This window comes from Lutra lutra, chromosome 14 (genome assembly GCF_902655055.1).
Source record: "Lutra lutra chromosome 14, mLutLut1.2, whole genome shotgun sequence".
NCBI lineage: Eukaryota > Metazoa > Chordata > Mammalia > Carnivora > Mustelidae > Lutra > Lutra lutra.
In genome coordinates this window covers 31,810,391-31,825,772 of record NC_062291.1, presented here as the reverse complement: position 1 = coordinate 31,825,772, position 15,382 = coordinate 31,810,391, and the positions used below count along the sequence as shown (strand labels likewise).

Genomic DNA, 15,382 nt, shown 5'->3' with positions numbered 1-15,382 from the left:
CAGCCAGCAAGCATCACTCAGGGTCTTTGAATTGGTACAAAGTTTACTAGGTCATACAACATGGCTCACAAAAGCAATGGGGAATTCCAATGAGGGCACTGTTTGTTGGTTTCGTTCCTTTTACCCAAATGGAGACAAGACACTTTCCCGCAGAACTGCCCACTTCCCCTCCCACCCCCAAGACAGACAGAAGGCAAGACTGTCACAACGTGGCTCTGACCAGTTCCACGGACATATGATTCAGTGGCATGGACACGTCTCGATGGGAACCTCGGGACGCCAGACAGCAGTGGGGGCTGGGACGGGAGGAAGCCGCTCAGATGCCCCTGGGAGGAGGAGTCCCGGCAGTGTCTGCTGGTGAGAATACATTTCACACGGGGGATGAGTCCCCAAGGACGGGCTGCGGAGGCCCAGAAGGCCTGTCAGATGGCATGACTTTTCATCTTGGGCCAATAAATAACTGTCGGACGAATGCAGAAACCGGAAATGGGCGCCACTAAACTTCACACGTGGGGAGCGGACGACCGGGCTGAAATCGGAATCATGCAGAGTGGCAGGGCGGGTGAGGAGGGGGCCGGAGTGGGGAGAGATTATCAATAGCACACGCTCTATTTTGTACCCTACGTTATGCGCCTTAGTTGGCTTGTGTCCCCTCCCCAACGTGGCGATGGCAGGCTCTGGCACCGGTGGCTCCCAGCCCAGCTTGCTGGGAGGGACAGGGGTGGCCGCCCGAAGAGAGACGTGCCGGAGGGGCAGCAGGCCAGGGGACTGGGACCCTTAGCTGCTCGTTTCTTCCCGGAGCCGGACGCCCACTGCCGTGATGAGGGCAGCCCCCTTGCCGCTCCCGTCTTCAGACAGGAGGAAGGACACGTTACATTTTGGTGACAGTTCCTTCACGGTTTGGTACATGATTCTGGAGAAGCTAAGAGAGAAAACACACAGAGGAGGGTAAGTGGAGAAGATGCGTAGACACGACGGGCCCACATGAGGATGTCTCAGGACCCTAATGACGGGACAATCGAGACGGGAGGGGCTTCTGAGAAGGGTTTGGGGGACACTGGATCTGCCCTGATCCTACAACCTCAGTTTCCAGCAGGGAGGAACAGCTGAGAATCCAAACAGTAGTGAGCAGAAGGCTCATCAGGGCCAGGCCAGGAATAACGTGCTCAGACACAGCCATCCCCCAAGCCCAAGGCATCTGGGGAACAGGATACGGAGAAGGGTGCCAGCACCTGCGTGTGGCCCAGCGCTGGGTCAGTTCAGCTGTGGCCCCTCGAGGTCCCCAGCCCATCACTGTCCATGGCCCAACACCTGGCCTCCAAGCCAAGAGCGGCAGGCCCCCAGTGACAGAGACCCTCAATGACAGGTGACTCTGGGTTCCCACACTGTTTTGGGCAGTAAGACACGGCTAGGCTGAAGCAGCATAGACCAATGGAGCTCTCAAGGGTGGGCCTGCCTGCCCGCTGTCAGAGCCCTGCGAGGGCCTCCCCCCAACACTTCTATACTACCTTCCAGCCCTGCCCGTGGCCATCGGCCATGAGGACAAGGACACTTGGCCGTGGGGCACTTGAGCATGGCTCCAAATGATGGTGCGGGGATCACAGCCAAGAGCGTATGGCTCCAAAACCTAGCTCTAAGCCCCACCGGTGTGCTGCCCCAGGGGACAAAGAGGACAGCTGTGAAGGTGGAGAGGCAGACAGAGCGGTTGGCTCTCTCCCCAGCCAAGGCCATGAGCTAAGCAGCATATGCCCACATTGGTTTGGGTGAGGCTGCTTTTAAGGAGAGTGACATTATGGCCCCAATTACCAGGGACGGTCCCAGTGTAGTTAGTAGCGGCGGTCTCTTCACTGGCAAAAACACCGCAGTTTAGACAACAGCAGGGTCACTCCATTCAGAAGAGCCAAGCTTTGGGATATGTGGTCAATCAAAGAGCAGGTGGGGCCAAGCACAGAGCGTCAGACCCTTGACCATAAGGAGGCACCTCCCCGATCCTCTTCCTGCCTTGCAAGCCTCTTGAGAAACTGATCTAGCAGGTGAACAAGACCTCCTCCCTCCACCCCCACTGCCTCTCCCCGCTTACCAAACTCAGCCTCCTGGCTGCGCTACAGCTACCCAGGCCGATGGGTAAGGCCACACCCACCCTCCCCTCTGATGCTGCCTGACCTGAGGGGGTCACAGAAGAAGTGGGGAGAGGGAAATCTATGCCACCAGTGTAAGCTGAACCAAGCAAAGCCACTCCTCTCCAAGGATCTCAGTTAAACTTTGGAGCCACTCGGGGCGCCTGGGTGGCTCAGTGGGTTAATTAAGCCTCTGCCTTCGGCTCAGGTCGTGATCCCGGGGTCCTGGGATCAAGCCCCACATCAGGCTCTCTGCTCAGCAGGGAGCCTGCTTCCCCTCCCCCTCTGCCTGCCTCGCTGCCTACTTGTGATCTCTCTCTGTCAAATACATAAAATCTTAAAAAAAAAAAACCAAAAACAAGCTTCAGAGCCGCTCGTTAGCTGCTACCAGACAGGGCCTGGTCCCTGAATGCACAGCCTTGGGTCGGCTGTGTCCTGGTGAGGAACTGTCCCCAGGGGGCGGGCGAGGACGTACATCCTAGGGGCCCATAACCCATCAAGGGACCTCAGCAGCACAGGACGCCCCGACCACCCAAGCAGAGGCCCCACTCACTGTGGATGAAGCTTGTAGAGCGTTCCGTCCACACCCACAGTCACGTTGAGGTGGTCCAGACCTCTGTTCTCACGGATCTTATCCACCACGGCAGCCATGCCCGCCCCACACAGTTGCGCGGCCCTCTTGGACACCACCCCGCACACGGTCTTGACCAGGATACTGTCGTCGCAGGTGCTGTTCAGGCCCAGCTGCTGGAGAATGGCCCGGACCTGGAGCAGTGCTAATCGGTCACTGCGGTGGACAAAAGCCAGAAGGCTGGATGACGCAGGGCCCTGCAGAGCGGCCTGGGAGCCCGCACCAGGGGACCAGCTGCAAACCACTGTACTTAGCATGAGGAGGGCTGTGGGGGCTTCCTTCCTCCAAAACATTTACTTGTTTAGTTTTATTATTTGTTTTTTAAGTTAATTTTTTTAAGTGACCTCTATACCCAGCACGGGGCTCGAACTCACAACCCTGAGATCAAGAGCTGCGTGCTGAGCCGGCCAGGTACCGCAGCTTCTGCGACCATTCTAAGAACAAGGTGGCTTTTGCTTATGCAGAGCGCCCTGCACCTGCTCTCACGGGCCACCAGGGACAAGGGCAGAGGCAGGGAGGGGGCAGTCCATGCACACAAGAACATAGGAGGAAGTGACCCACCCACCATGGGGTACACTTCCTGTGTGAGCAAGCAGCCCGGTCCCGGGCTGCCTTTCAGATGAACGCGGGCAGGACCAGACCTGTGGCTCTTGGCTCTACTGGGCTCAGCCCCCTTGACACAAGTATCTGTGAGGAGCTTCACCCTGACATGGAGTCCTACAGCTTACTCGCCTGACTTCCAACAAACATACATAATGTTCCGAGTGAAGAAAAGGAAAATCGTTATAATAAAATTATATGGTTTCAGTATGTAGCTGCTCAGGGTCTACTACTCCAGAGGGAGGAGGAAGTCCTCACATATGACAAAACGTCCTGTGAGGGGCCTCCACACTCATCACAAACCCCCACGACCCCGCCCACCCTGGGCCCGGCCATGTGGGCCTCTAACAGCGGGGACGCCCCACCCCCCCCATTGCTCACCTCTCAATCTGGGAGAGATATTTGGTCTGAAAGATGCCCCGGGTCTTGAGTGTCTCAGAGATCTGTCCTCGGAAGAGGAAGCCCTTCTTGGTGAAGTCAATCAGGATGTTGCGGACAATCTCCCCCAGGTACATACCGCTAATCATCTTCTCGTACCTGAAACACGGGCAGGGGCTGCTGTCTAGGGGCCGCCTCTGGTCTCCCAGCAGCCTCGGGTGCTTTCCTGCCCCTCCAGGAGCATCACCAGCCCACACACCCAGCCCTGTGCTCAGCGGAGGCAGAGGGAGGCCAGGAAGGGCTGAGGGGGCCTCAACCCTCCCCAGGCTCGAAACCGAAATCACCAGGGCTCCTGTCTAACTGCTGAACCATCTCCCTCCTGCCTCTGTCTGGCAGAACCCCACTCCTGCTCTCAGCTCCAAACTCTCCTCCAAGAGGCCTGTCCTCCTGCCCTCCCGACTGGGTTCTATCTGCCCCTCTCAGGCTCCCACACATCGTCCCTTCCCGTCACAAGGCACACAGGGTCACTGCCTCTCTTGGCCCTGCCGCAGAAGCCCCGAGAGGCCAGAACCCGTGTCCCGCTCAGCTTTGGGGCCCAGGGTCTAGCACAGATGCAGTGCTAGGCTCTCAGTCAAGTGCTCAATAAATTATCTGCAGAATAAGCAAACAACTGGTCTGAGTCTTAAAGGGACAAGAAGACAATGAGGGGAAAGTTCCCACTAAATTTCTGGAAGGTTTTGAAAAAGCCCAGAGTGCTGGTCAAGCCCTCAGAACAGGGAGGAAGCCACCCAGGCTGGAGGGTTGAGGCGGCTGCCATGCTCCTGAGGGCAACCTGTTCCTGTGGCTCCTGTCTCCTGCTCTCGTGTGCTCAAGTCCCAGTGTCCCCAAGCTGGGAAGAGTCCACTGGCCCTCCAGAGGATTTCAGGGGCTCCAAAGGAAAACAAACCATGAGATGGTGATATCGTCATCAGTTCCCCTCCCGTCTTTCTCACACCATCAAGGACACCAGCTCAGTGTGGTGCTGATGGGGCTCTGACCCCTCTACTGATGGGGCTCTGACCCCTCTACCGCCTGCCACTGCCCTGCCGACCCAGGGAGTCCTTGTTTAGAGCCTACAGTGGGAAACAGGAGCTAGAATCAAGTGACGCTCATCTTTGCTATATTCATTTTACGATTATCATCTGTTTACAATAATCCTGGTTTCCCCCTCGTTCTCCTTCCTTAAATTTAAGTAAAAAATAGAAGCTGACTTAAAGAAAACCATTGAGTAAATAACAGCATGGGTGTATCTGGAAAAGGCAAAGATCTTTAGAGTGGCTGGGGGACAAGTCTCGTTTGGGAGGTGCTGCCCGCCCCCACCCCCACCCCAGTGCTTCTTCCTGTTCCTGGGGACACAGCTCGGACCAACCCATCCGGGCGACAGCAGAGGATGGCCTGAGTCCTGGGAGCCCCAGATAGGGAGTCCTTGGTCTGTCCGTAGGGAGGACAGACACTGACATCTCAGGCAGGGCATCGGACCCAGGCTCCAAACTGCCAAGAGGCGATGCAGGGGGCTGGGGGACAATGAACAGAAGCCCCCACTGGCCACATCCTAACTCACTGTGCCCTGTGCAACTGCAGGTCAAGTGCATTTTACTTCCGCCAAACAAAACAAAAACCTGCTGACCAAGAGGTTTCTATTAATCTGATGGGGAAGAAACAGAGCAGTGGAAAGACCAGAATGTTCCAGAATGAACACAGTCACTGAGGGAAGCAGTGTGGCCGCTGCCACCCTGTCCTCTGGGCAGACTCCTGGGCAGAGGCAGCACCTGGCCAGGACACCCACCTGGGCCCACGTGTACCATGGTTGGGGCGGCGGGGTGGGGGGGCATCCTCCTGGTTCTGTTCTCCTTGAGCCAAAAACAAAGGTCAGGAGGGAATCTGAGGGACTAGTCTCTAAGCCTGTGTCCAGACTCCACTCCTACTAGAAGCTTCTTCTATTTCAATAGGCAGACCACAGCCTTCCACCCTCACCGTCCTGGTCCCCCATGTGTCCTCTGCCACCAAGCAGAGTTACCTTTGCTTCCCAGCGTTCAGAGAATACTCGTCCACCAGCCTGTCATAGACCGTTCTGATGTCATCCAGACACCCGTTGTCCCCAAAGGCACCCCACTCCATGTTGATACACATGCGCCCCTCATTCCCCTCCAGCATCTCAACGTTCTTCATTTCTTCCATGTAACAGGCATTGCTGCCGGTCCCTGCAACACAAGAGGGGGCAGTGAACGGCCGTGGCTCCCGGACCTGGGGTCGCTGGGAGGGCCTGGGGCCCAGGACTCCAGGGAGGGGGGGTACATTCTTGCGACAAATAAAGCAACAGCTTTGTTTTCCTACTGTTTTCCAGGAAAAGCTTGAAATAGAAGGAGAGTCAGAGTTAAACTACCCAGAGAGCATCTGATTCACTTACTTGAAACCAGGACGTGAGAATCAGGACCTCGTGGGTTTACCTGCCTAGGCAGAGCTCCGTTTATTTTAACAGAAGACGGAGTGACAACAAAGAACAAGGTCTTCAGGGTGCCTGAGTGGCTCAGAGGGTTAAGTGGGTTAAGCCTCTGCTTTCGGCTCAGGTCATGATCTCAGGGTCCTAGGATCGAGCCCTGCACCAGGCTCTCTGCTCAGCAGGGAGCCTGCTTCCCCCAACCCCCACCCCGCCTGCTGCTTTGCCTACTTGTGCTCTCTCTCCCTCTGTCAAATAAATAAATAAAATCTTAAAAAAAAAAAAAAGGACAAGGTCTTCAATGGCAAAAGTTTAGGCAGCATTCAGATTGGGAGAATATTTCTCTCCACACACGCACACACAACTGCATACACGCACGCATATCTATAAAATAAATACACTGGGGCTGTCTACCATCACAGCATGGATGTCCGCTCATCCTCACAGATTGAATGTGGTCATGGACTGCGCCGGCCTGGTCCCCTCCCCCATGTGCTTCAGAATGAAGCTCACAGCTAGCTCAGGGAACGACAGTGTCCCAGCACGTCCATAGCACCTTTCTCAAGGTGGTGGTACCTTGCCAGTCTGATGTCACAGCCCTCCTTGAAAACCTGAGGATGCTCCCGAGAAAAGGGACCTGCGTCTGAGTGTACACACCAAGTCCGACGTACAGTTCCCAGGGACCCAGGAGCCTCTGCTCTCCATCCCTGAACTGCCCAGGCTGCGGGCCCGCAAGGACTGCGGTGGGACCACCAACGGTCTGCTGCTCTCATCCCCGAGGAGCCGAGTATGGAAACTGAGAGGAAGTGTCTGAAACGGTCTCGGCAGTTTCTGCCACCACGACATCCCCGTCTCTGGGGTCCTGGGCCTTATCTCTGTGAAGGGACTAGAAAATGTAAAACCAACCAACTAACCACGGAATGCTTGCCCCCATATTTGGATCTGCATCTCGGTCACCTGGGAAGCTTGTTAAGATGCAGATTCTGAAGCGGAAGGTTGGGGGCGGGACTCTGCATTTCTAACAGAAATTCCAGCAGGTCCCCACTCCCTGTAACCAGGCCCCAGAGCACCACCAACCCGGCCTCGGTGGGATACAGATAGACTTTCAGCCCCCTTGGGGGACACAAGGCAGTCTCCACTAGCTGGACCAAAAGGGCTTGGATTGTTTTTGTTCCCTTTAAAGAAAGGTATGTAGAATTCACCAACGCTTCTCCTTGGGGTCACTGGATTATTTGGGGTTTTGTTCTCTCAGCTCCCTTTCACCCTAAAGCGTGAAAGAGAAGAGGAGCCCCAGAAATGGCCAGGGGTGCCCAGAAAGCCGAAACATATAAATCATATTTCTTGTCAATGGGCGTCAGAAGCAAAGGCATGGATGGGTGGAGGAAGGAGGAAGTGGGTGTGAATGCGGCTGGGGAGGGGGCGGGGCTGTGACAAGCTCCACCCCACCCGCCTGCTCTCACCCACTGCCAGGAACAGCTCATCAGGCAGCCCTGAACTGAGCAGGAAGGCCAGGCCCAGCCTGGCTGTGGGGAATAATGTGCTGTGTCACTCTGGATCCGCGTGTCATACCTAAGCCCATTCAGAAGCTGAGGTGCTGGGTGGGGCGGGCGAAGAAAGCTTAGCAAAAGGAAGGAAGGAACAAAACAGCCCCAGAGTCAGGCCCCCAAAACCTTACACCTGCAGCTGCTCCCCAGTTTTCAGAATTTCCTCGGGAGCCAAAATGGTTTTACAAATGAAAAGGTTTCCCGAGCACCAGAAAGGCAGCCTTCAGGGGCCTTCTCCCCATCTCCCAGACACTTAGCAAAGGGTCTGCCCAGCAGGCCTGCTGGCCCTCCTTGACCAGGTAGGGCCTGCAGAGGTTGGCCAAGAAACAGGGCCTTCACCCAACATTCGGAAACCAGGAGCAGACTCAGTGGGACAAATGGTCTTCTCACAGCCCGAACTGATGTGCTTCCGATATGACGTGCTCTTGAGTCCAGACCCCTCCTGTGTCTGGACTATAAGAGTTCCCTCAGAGCCAACCTCTCTGTGGCCCACCCAAGTGGCTGGGATTGCTCACAGGACAGTGGCTGCTAGAAGCAAAACGGTGCCCGAAGCTACTCTCTGGCCCTTGCCCACAGTCAGGGGAGAAGGAGGGCTCTGTTGCCTTCCCAGTCATGGGCTCTCACCCCTCAACTCCTGCCTGGTGGCCTTCCCTATAGGCCCAGTGGTTGCCCTGGTGGCCAGGCCGGCCCCAGATACTCCCACCCTGTCCACCCAAGCCCTGTGAGCCATCTGGGGCCTCGTTCCAGAAGAGCTCCCTTCTGGCCATCTGGTCGCGAGCCTTGTTGGGAGGAGAAAGTCCCCTGACAGCTCTGCAACCTTGTTCCAAACTCTGGAGGCAGTAAGGGGACAAAAGGGACAGATAGAGTGTCTCCCAGAGAGGACTGAGCTGCTGGCTTATGGCCCCACAGAACAGGAAAACCCAGCCTTCCCTGCCCCAAAGTGACAGACTTTCCAGGACACCCACCTACGATGAGTCCAACCTCACAGGTAGGCTCCTCATAAGCACAGGTCATCATGGTGCCCACCGTGTCGTTGACCACAGCCACCACATCCAGGTCAAATTCCTTTGGAAAGAAAGGGACACAGCTTTAGGGGAGGGACAGTGCTTCCTGGTGCCTCAACTGAAACAGCTTCCTCACCAGTCTTTAAGAGGTGACTAAATATTCCTTCACGAACTAAACACCTGCTATTTATGATGAATCGGACACTGGAGAGCAAAGAGAGGAAGCATTCCACCCATTTCACAGACACTGCCGAGTGCCACGGAGGCAGGCTGGAGGGAACAGCTGAATGGAGAAAAGAGGGACTATGGCCAAACAGCTCCCTCTCGGGAGTTCAGAGTGTTAGAGCCTTCCAGAAGGCAAAACAGAACCACCAATATCCATTCCTCAGAATCCGTCCTCCGGAAACAGCCACGCAGGTACACGAAGATATTGACCGCGTGACTTGCACAGACCAGAAATCTAGATCAAAAGGGGCTATGTGCGAACCTGTGTAAGACATGGTTCCAGCAACCACCACGCTGCTGTGTGGCCACGGGAAAGGACGTTGGTCTCTATGTGACGACACGACAAGATGCCGTCTTTACATTAAAGGAAATAAGCAAGGTGTAGGAGTGTGCACACAGTAGGGTTCCTGTTACGAAATGTGCAAACGGGGTCGGTCTCTGCACAGAATGTAGGGTGGAAGAATGCTAATGGGGACAGTGTTGATGTGGGCCAAAGCAGGTCACCAGGTTTCTTTGTGATGGGATGTAAGCTGTCTTACGTACTCTGCTGGGTGCAACCAATCCGTCTTTCAAAAACCCATTCACGTCAGCCTTCCCCATGGCTGGTGCATTGGATTACTCTTTTGAACTACAGGCATTCGGACTATTTTTTTTTTTTACTAATTCCCTCATTGATAAATCAAACAACATTTCTGGAATTTTCCATTTTATATTTTTTCAATGTCCTCCAGCCAAAGACCATCAGAAACACACCTACAGTCAAACAGAGCCGAGCACAGGGACCAGGTGCCACGCGGGTGACATAGCTTGTGGGCATTTCAGAACAGGTTAGAAAGCACCCACTCCAGGATTTGAGCCTGGGCTGGTGGTTTCCGGGAGGGCTCAGAGCGGGGCTCGCTCTGGCCTGGAGGCTGTCCGAAAGCAGGGCCACTGTCTGAGTGCGTGCTCTGTGCGGACATGAGTACTGACTCCTCTCCTTCCTGTCTAATTCCATCAGTTATGGGGTCACACTCCGTGTTCACCAGGAGCCCAGTCACCAAGGCTGACTGGGACCGGTCACCAGGGGCTGCTTTTTTCTTCTTCAAGCTGTCGGAAAGTCATGATTTTACCTTTCTTAAACCATCCTTTAACAACATAAAACCATTCACCTCCTGTTTACCTGCTGACAGTTTAGGGAATCTCCCTGCCCAGGTCACACACACTTCTGTATTGTCTGAATTCTTTACGACCCAGCAAGAACAATTTTTATAACCTCCCCCCCCAAAACAGTGAAGATTTTTAAAAATATCCTTTTAATAGTTACCTCTCTCCTTTTTATCGCTTCCCTTAGTAACGTGGCTACATCGTGCCCCACGCAGTCAGTTGCCTTAAAACCCTTCGTCCAGGTGATCAAGATTCCCTGAAAGAGGAAAGGCACCAGGAGAGTCCTGTGGCATCAGCCCTTCTGGGCAGAACGTAACATTTCACTCCCTCCCTCCTGAGTAAACATCCGCGAAAATTTACAGGGAGATGAGGTTGGAGCATCTGAGGCCCAAAGAAGCGGCCCTCCACGGGCCTGCCCCCTCCTAATGGTCCCCGTGGCCGGCTGGTCCACAATGCCCATTTCACAGATGGAGAAACCGAGGCGTAGAAGGATAATGGTGCGCCCCCTGGTATAACCAATTAGTTCCCCTAAAGAACAGTCTTCCAACAACGTAAGTGGAGAAATGCAAACTTTTAGGAACACTGTTACTGTCTAAAGCAAACTTTCAATTTGAACAAAGTTCTACATTTGCTGGGTGTGTCCTCGACTACAATGACCAAAGGTGTCAGTGAGGGCGAACTCCTTAAACAATGCAGAGCTTTAAAAACTGCAAAACACAAGTTTATATGGACCTAGCTGCTGAGATGTAAAAATGCTTCAGAGGAAAAACCCCTAAGTCAGCACAGTGAGTTGATTAACTGGCTTCCAGAAGTGCCCCGACCTCGCCTCCCTAGCACTGACTATCGTTTGCCTTAAATCCTAAGGTTCCACATGAGCACATGCCGCTCCGGGGCTCCCTCCCTGGCCACACCCCCACCTATGACATAAGGAGGCACCCGTGGCTCCTCCAGCATGATAGGCTCCGTCTTGTGTCCCAGAAGAGGTGGGTGTGGCAAATGATACAAAATCAATAGAGAAGGGTCTTAAAATGAAGCGGAGGGCATGATGTAAAGCCGGATCAACCCACTGTGACGTGGGAACCGTTCCCGACACCAAAGGGACGAGTGAGGCTGGGGGAAGCCTCAAGGCCAGCGCCGTCCGGCGCCTGCAAGAAAGAGACTTACCGCATCGAGGCTCGTCTGCTTGCAGGGGAAGGAGAAGGTGAAGCCCAGGGGCATTCTGGGGCCTTTGATCCCCATGTAGTCCAAGAAGTCCGAGATGCAGGAGACAATGTGGTCAAACAGCTGCAGGAGAAAAGAAGGGATAACCCATGCTCTCTGGCCTCACGCTTCAGGGCACGCAGCAAGGGCACATTTCCACGCGTGCACGCACGCACACATGTGCCCCGACATGTGCAGAGTGAGCGCCCCCTCAGGAACTCCGCAGCCTCCTGAGCATCAGAAGCCCAGTGCTGTTGAAGGTGCCCAGTGCTTGCAGGCCACAAGGACACGATGGCAGAGCCACATGCACCCCAAGGCAGATTGGGGGCGGACCACAGAGGACACTGGGCGTGTGACACACGTGGGCCGTTGTGGCATCAAAGCCAAACTGTCTCACCTCTTCCCCGGTGCCCTGCATGATTTCAATGGGAATGGCATAGATCTTGTTGTGCATTTCCACCGTTCTCTTCTTCCCACTGCGGATTTTCACCAGGAGGACACGGAAATTTGTTCCTCCAAGATCAAGAGCCAAGAAGTCACCGTGCTCTGTTAGTCAAGAACATAAAGAACATCAAAAACAGCTAAGCACCTTGTGGCAGCCAGGAGCCCCAAGACCCGAGCCCCCGTATTAAATACAGGGGGGAAGCCTCAGCTTCTGCTCCCTCCAGCACACAGCTCGGGCTCAGGGACGGTGGGCACGAACGCTCTGACCGCCACGACCTTCAAGCCTCACTGCAGGGACTGAGGACCCACGGATGAACCACCGGTCCCAATAAACAAAGAAACTTCTCTGGGGTTCCTAAAAAGCGTGGCAACAGTGAGCTGATTTTAGGGAAACTCACACAAAAACTGGCAGTTTATATCAATGTGTAGAGTGTTTGTAAAAATGTGCACAGTCATTCTCTTTCCCGTACTTTTCCTCTGCAAAGTGACTCTGCAGTTCTTCCCATCGGAAGATGGAGTTGGTTTCTCCTCCCCTTGGCTCCAGCCCAGCCCTATGACTCGCTCTGTCCGACAGAGTGTGGCAGAGGCAAAGCCGAGCCAGTCCCAGCTCAGGCCTCCGAGAGCCTTAGAAGTCCCTCCTCTCCTTCATGGGCCCTGATGCTGCCACGTGGACGTGCCCAGCAGCCCCTGGAGAATGGGACTCACAGCCAAGGCCAAGACTGCACCCTTGCTGAGTGCTGACGGCTGGATGCGTGAGCAAGGCCTCCCAGCCAGCAAGGCTGACCCAGCGATTGCAGACTCACAAATGCATCCAGCAGAGACCCTCTGGGCCTGGCGCAGAGGAGCAGTAAGATGTGGTTGCTGTTTGAGGCCACTAGGCTTGAGGGTGGTCTTGAATGCAAGGGTGTAACACAGTCGTAAGTCACTTACCCATGGGAACCTAATTCCCACCACACATCTGATTTCCAGGTCCACCTGAGAAGCCCCTCAAGTCCCCAGAGCGCTCAGCAAGGTCAGCAGTAAGGGCTGGATTCTGTTCTCCCACCTGCCTGGAGCCCCGGGCCCCTGTCTGCCGCCCACACACCGTGTCAGGAGCTAGGAAGTGTGCACTGGGCATCTATCCTTCCGCCAGTGAATGTGTTTGGGAGAGGACCCACGGCCATCCCAGCGCTGCGGGACCGGCCCAGGCTCACTACTGGAAGAACACCATCTGATTCTGAGCGGGACTGGTTTGAGAGTTGGTGCTTGCCTGGGAGGCCGGATCCAGGGCAGGTCGAGTGCTCTGACTCATACACGGGGCCAGCCAGTGGGAAAAACGGAAAGCAAAGGGTTTCTAGTTCCTGCCAAAAATATATATATGCATCTGCGACTTCTCTGCAGCCCTGCTTGGCCCCTGATGGGAGAAGCAGGAGGGGTGCAAGGGGTGCAGAGGCCCTCACCGGTCCCATCTGGAGTGCTCCGGACAAAGGAGGGCAGCATCTTGACCACCGCCTTGTCGTGCGTCTGCTTCCTCAGGCCCATATCCATCTCCGCCCGCATTCTCTTCTTCACCTCCAGCAGCATGTCCTTGGTGAGGCGGAAGTGGGCCAGGGTCTCCTCGATCTGCCGGTGTTGCTCGGCCAGTCGGTAGGCCACTGCGGTGACCATGGCGGCTCCCTTGCCACTGCCGCTCTCCGAGAGGAGGAAGCGCACATCGGAGTCAGGCACCAAGCGCCGCAGAGTCTTGTGGAACCGCCGGGAATACCTGGGGGCCGGAGGGGAGGGAGCAGGCCACAACAGTTAGACTGAGCAATCTGTCAGGGAGCCGTGGTTGCCCTTTCTTCTCCCACATCTGAATTCCATGTTCTAGACTTGGTTTTCTCAGCACCCAAGTCATACATGTGCATTGGAGAAAAGCTGGCAAATGCAGAAAAGTAAAAAGGAAAAATGGAGGGGCCCACAGTCACACACATTAAGACATGAGTATCAAATACAGAAAACTCAGGGTCCACAAAGGTTTCTGTCCTCCATCATGACATGGAGCTGACAACACAGAGGTCCAGAGCCCAGTGTTTGGAAGTCAGACAGATCAGAAGACAAGGACAAGCTCTGCCACCAGCATTAGGTGACCTTGGGCCTGAGACTTAACCTTGGAGTCCATGAGGACTGACAGGATCTGGCGGAGAGATGCGTGATGGGAACTAAGTGAGTTCATCAGTTGCTTATTCGATTGGTTACTGGCTCTGTGAATAACCACTCCTGTTTTCTATTTTCACTTGCCCTCTCCTTCCGCCCCCAAGAGTCAAGACATTTTTTACTAGCCAGAAGAGAACTTTAGGACTCAGTGAGAGAGAGAACCTCCCCAAAGTTTATGGTGTGTTTTAAGTGTGGAAGGCTGCCTGCCAAAGGAAACAGGGAAACCAGAACCCCAAAATATTAATAGTGACCAATAACAGGGGTAGGATGAAAAAAATCCCTTCTATTCTCTGTCATTTTTTGAACTGTCTCAAGTTTCTATACCAACACCTGTGGTTTCTGAAAGAGAACACATCTGATCAAAGTCACTGGTTGTACTTGTGACATTGGAGATGAAGAGCTCGGGAGGGCACTGGTGGGTTGCAAAACAGTGTGCACGTGCTTGACACTACTGAACTGTATACTCAAAACTGGGTACGATAGTAAATTCCATAGGTGTGTATTTCACCACAATTAAAAAAAAATGTTTAATGTGATGTTGCAAATCCCTTTCTTATCCAAACATTTGCCAAGAAACCACCTATCCCTCAGAAAGATAGCTGGTTTCGTTATAAAAAATTTTACAGTTACTGGGGCTCCTGGGTGGTTCAGTCCTTAAGCGTCTGCCTTGGGCTCAGGTTATGATCCCAGGATCCTGGGATCGAGCCCTGCATCAAGCTCCTTGCTCTTCGGGGAGCCTGCTTCTCCCTCTCCTTCTGCCTCTGCCCCCTTCTTGTGCTCATTCCTTCTCTTGAATAAATAAATAAAATCTTTTTTAAAAATTACAAATACTTTAAAAATACAGAGAGATAAAATTATGAACCTAACAGATAAGGACAAGTAACGAGCTCACGCCCTAGCTGCTCAGTACCAGAACGGTTTCCATTTAAGTCCACATTGGCTTAACTGTGTTTGGAACTGGCTGTGAAGGTCCCACAAGACCACGTCACACACACTTCGTACACAGAGTGCCGGAACATCTGAGGTCTTGTGCAAAACGATCACATCATGGGCAGCTACTGTTAATGGCACACCAAGACTCGGAATTTCATCTTTAGCTTTCGAAAACTAGACAAGCCATGTGCTCTGTACCACGGAAGGCTTCTGCAGCTAAGGGGTTCGGTACACAAGAAGGCAGCCCCTCATCACCAACAGGGACCAGCTCTCTCTCACATGCAAAGGTCTACAAGCTGCCTGTTTTCAAAAGGTATGTCTGAGAGCTGGGGGGCCTTCCACAGGAGTTTCCAAAACAAGAATGTGGGCACTGCAACATGACCCAAGCAAGCTATAGTGAGGATGAAGGTCTCTGACACAAAATGGATAAGCAAGAGAATTTAAGATACAGACACATTCCACCCAGTGTTCCCGGGAGCCACAGATGTCTCTAACAAGACGGAAGAAGTGAG

At 54.0% G+C, this 15,382-nt stretch overlaps 1 protein-coding gene across 2 annotated transcripts in view; it reads right to left on the bottom strand.

Annotated features, from left to right (window-relative positions):
* Nucleotides 1-25: 25 nt before the first annotated feature.
* Nucleotides 26-15,382, bottom strand: part of HK1 (hexokinase 1) — a 79,459-nt gene continuing 64,102 nt past the window's right edge. For both annotated transcript variants that reach the window (XM_047701403.1, XM_047701402.1), the window contains 9 exons: nt 13,202-13,506; nt 11,716-11,864; nt 11,283-11,402; nt 10,279-10,374; nt 8,712-8,811; nt 5,783-5,966; nt 3,730-3,885; nt 2,671-2,904; nt 26-922 (listed from right to left, as the gene is read on the bottom strand). In XM_047701403.1, the coding sequence (XP_047557359.1) occupies nt 778-922; nt 2,671-2,904; nt 3,730-3,885; nt 5,783-5,966; nt 8,712-8,811; nt 10,279-10,374; nt 11,283-11,402; nt 11,716-11,864; nt 13,202-13,506 (1,489 nt within the window). In that variant the 3' untranslated portion in view covers nt 26-777. The remainder of the gene's footprint in view (nt 923-2,670; nt 2,905-3,729; nt 3,886-5,782; nt 5,967-8,711; nt 8,812-10,278; nt 10,375-11,282; nt 11,403-11,715; nt 11,865-13,201; nt 13,507-15,382) is intronic.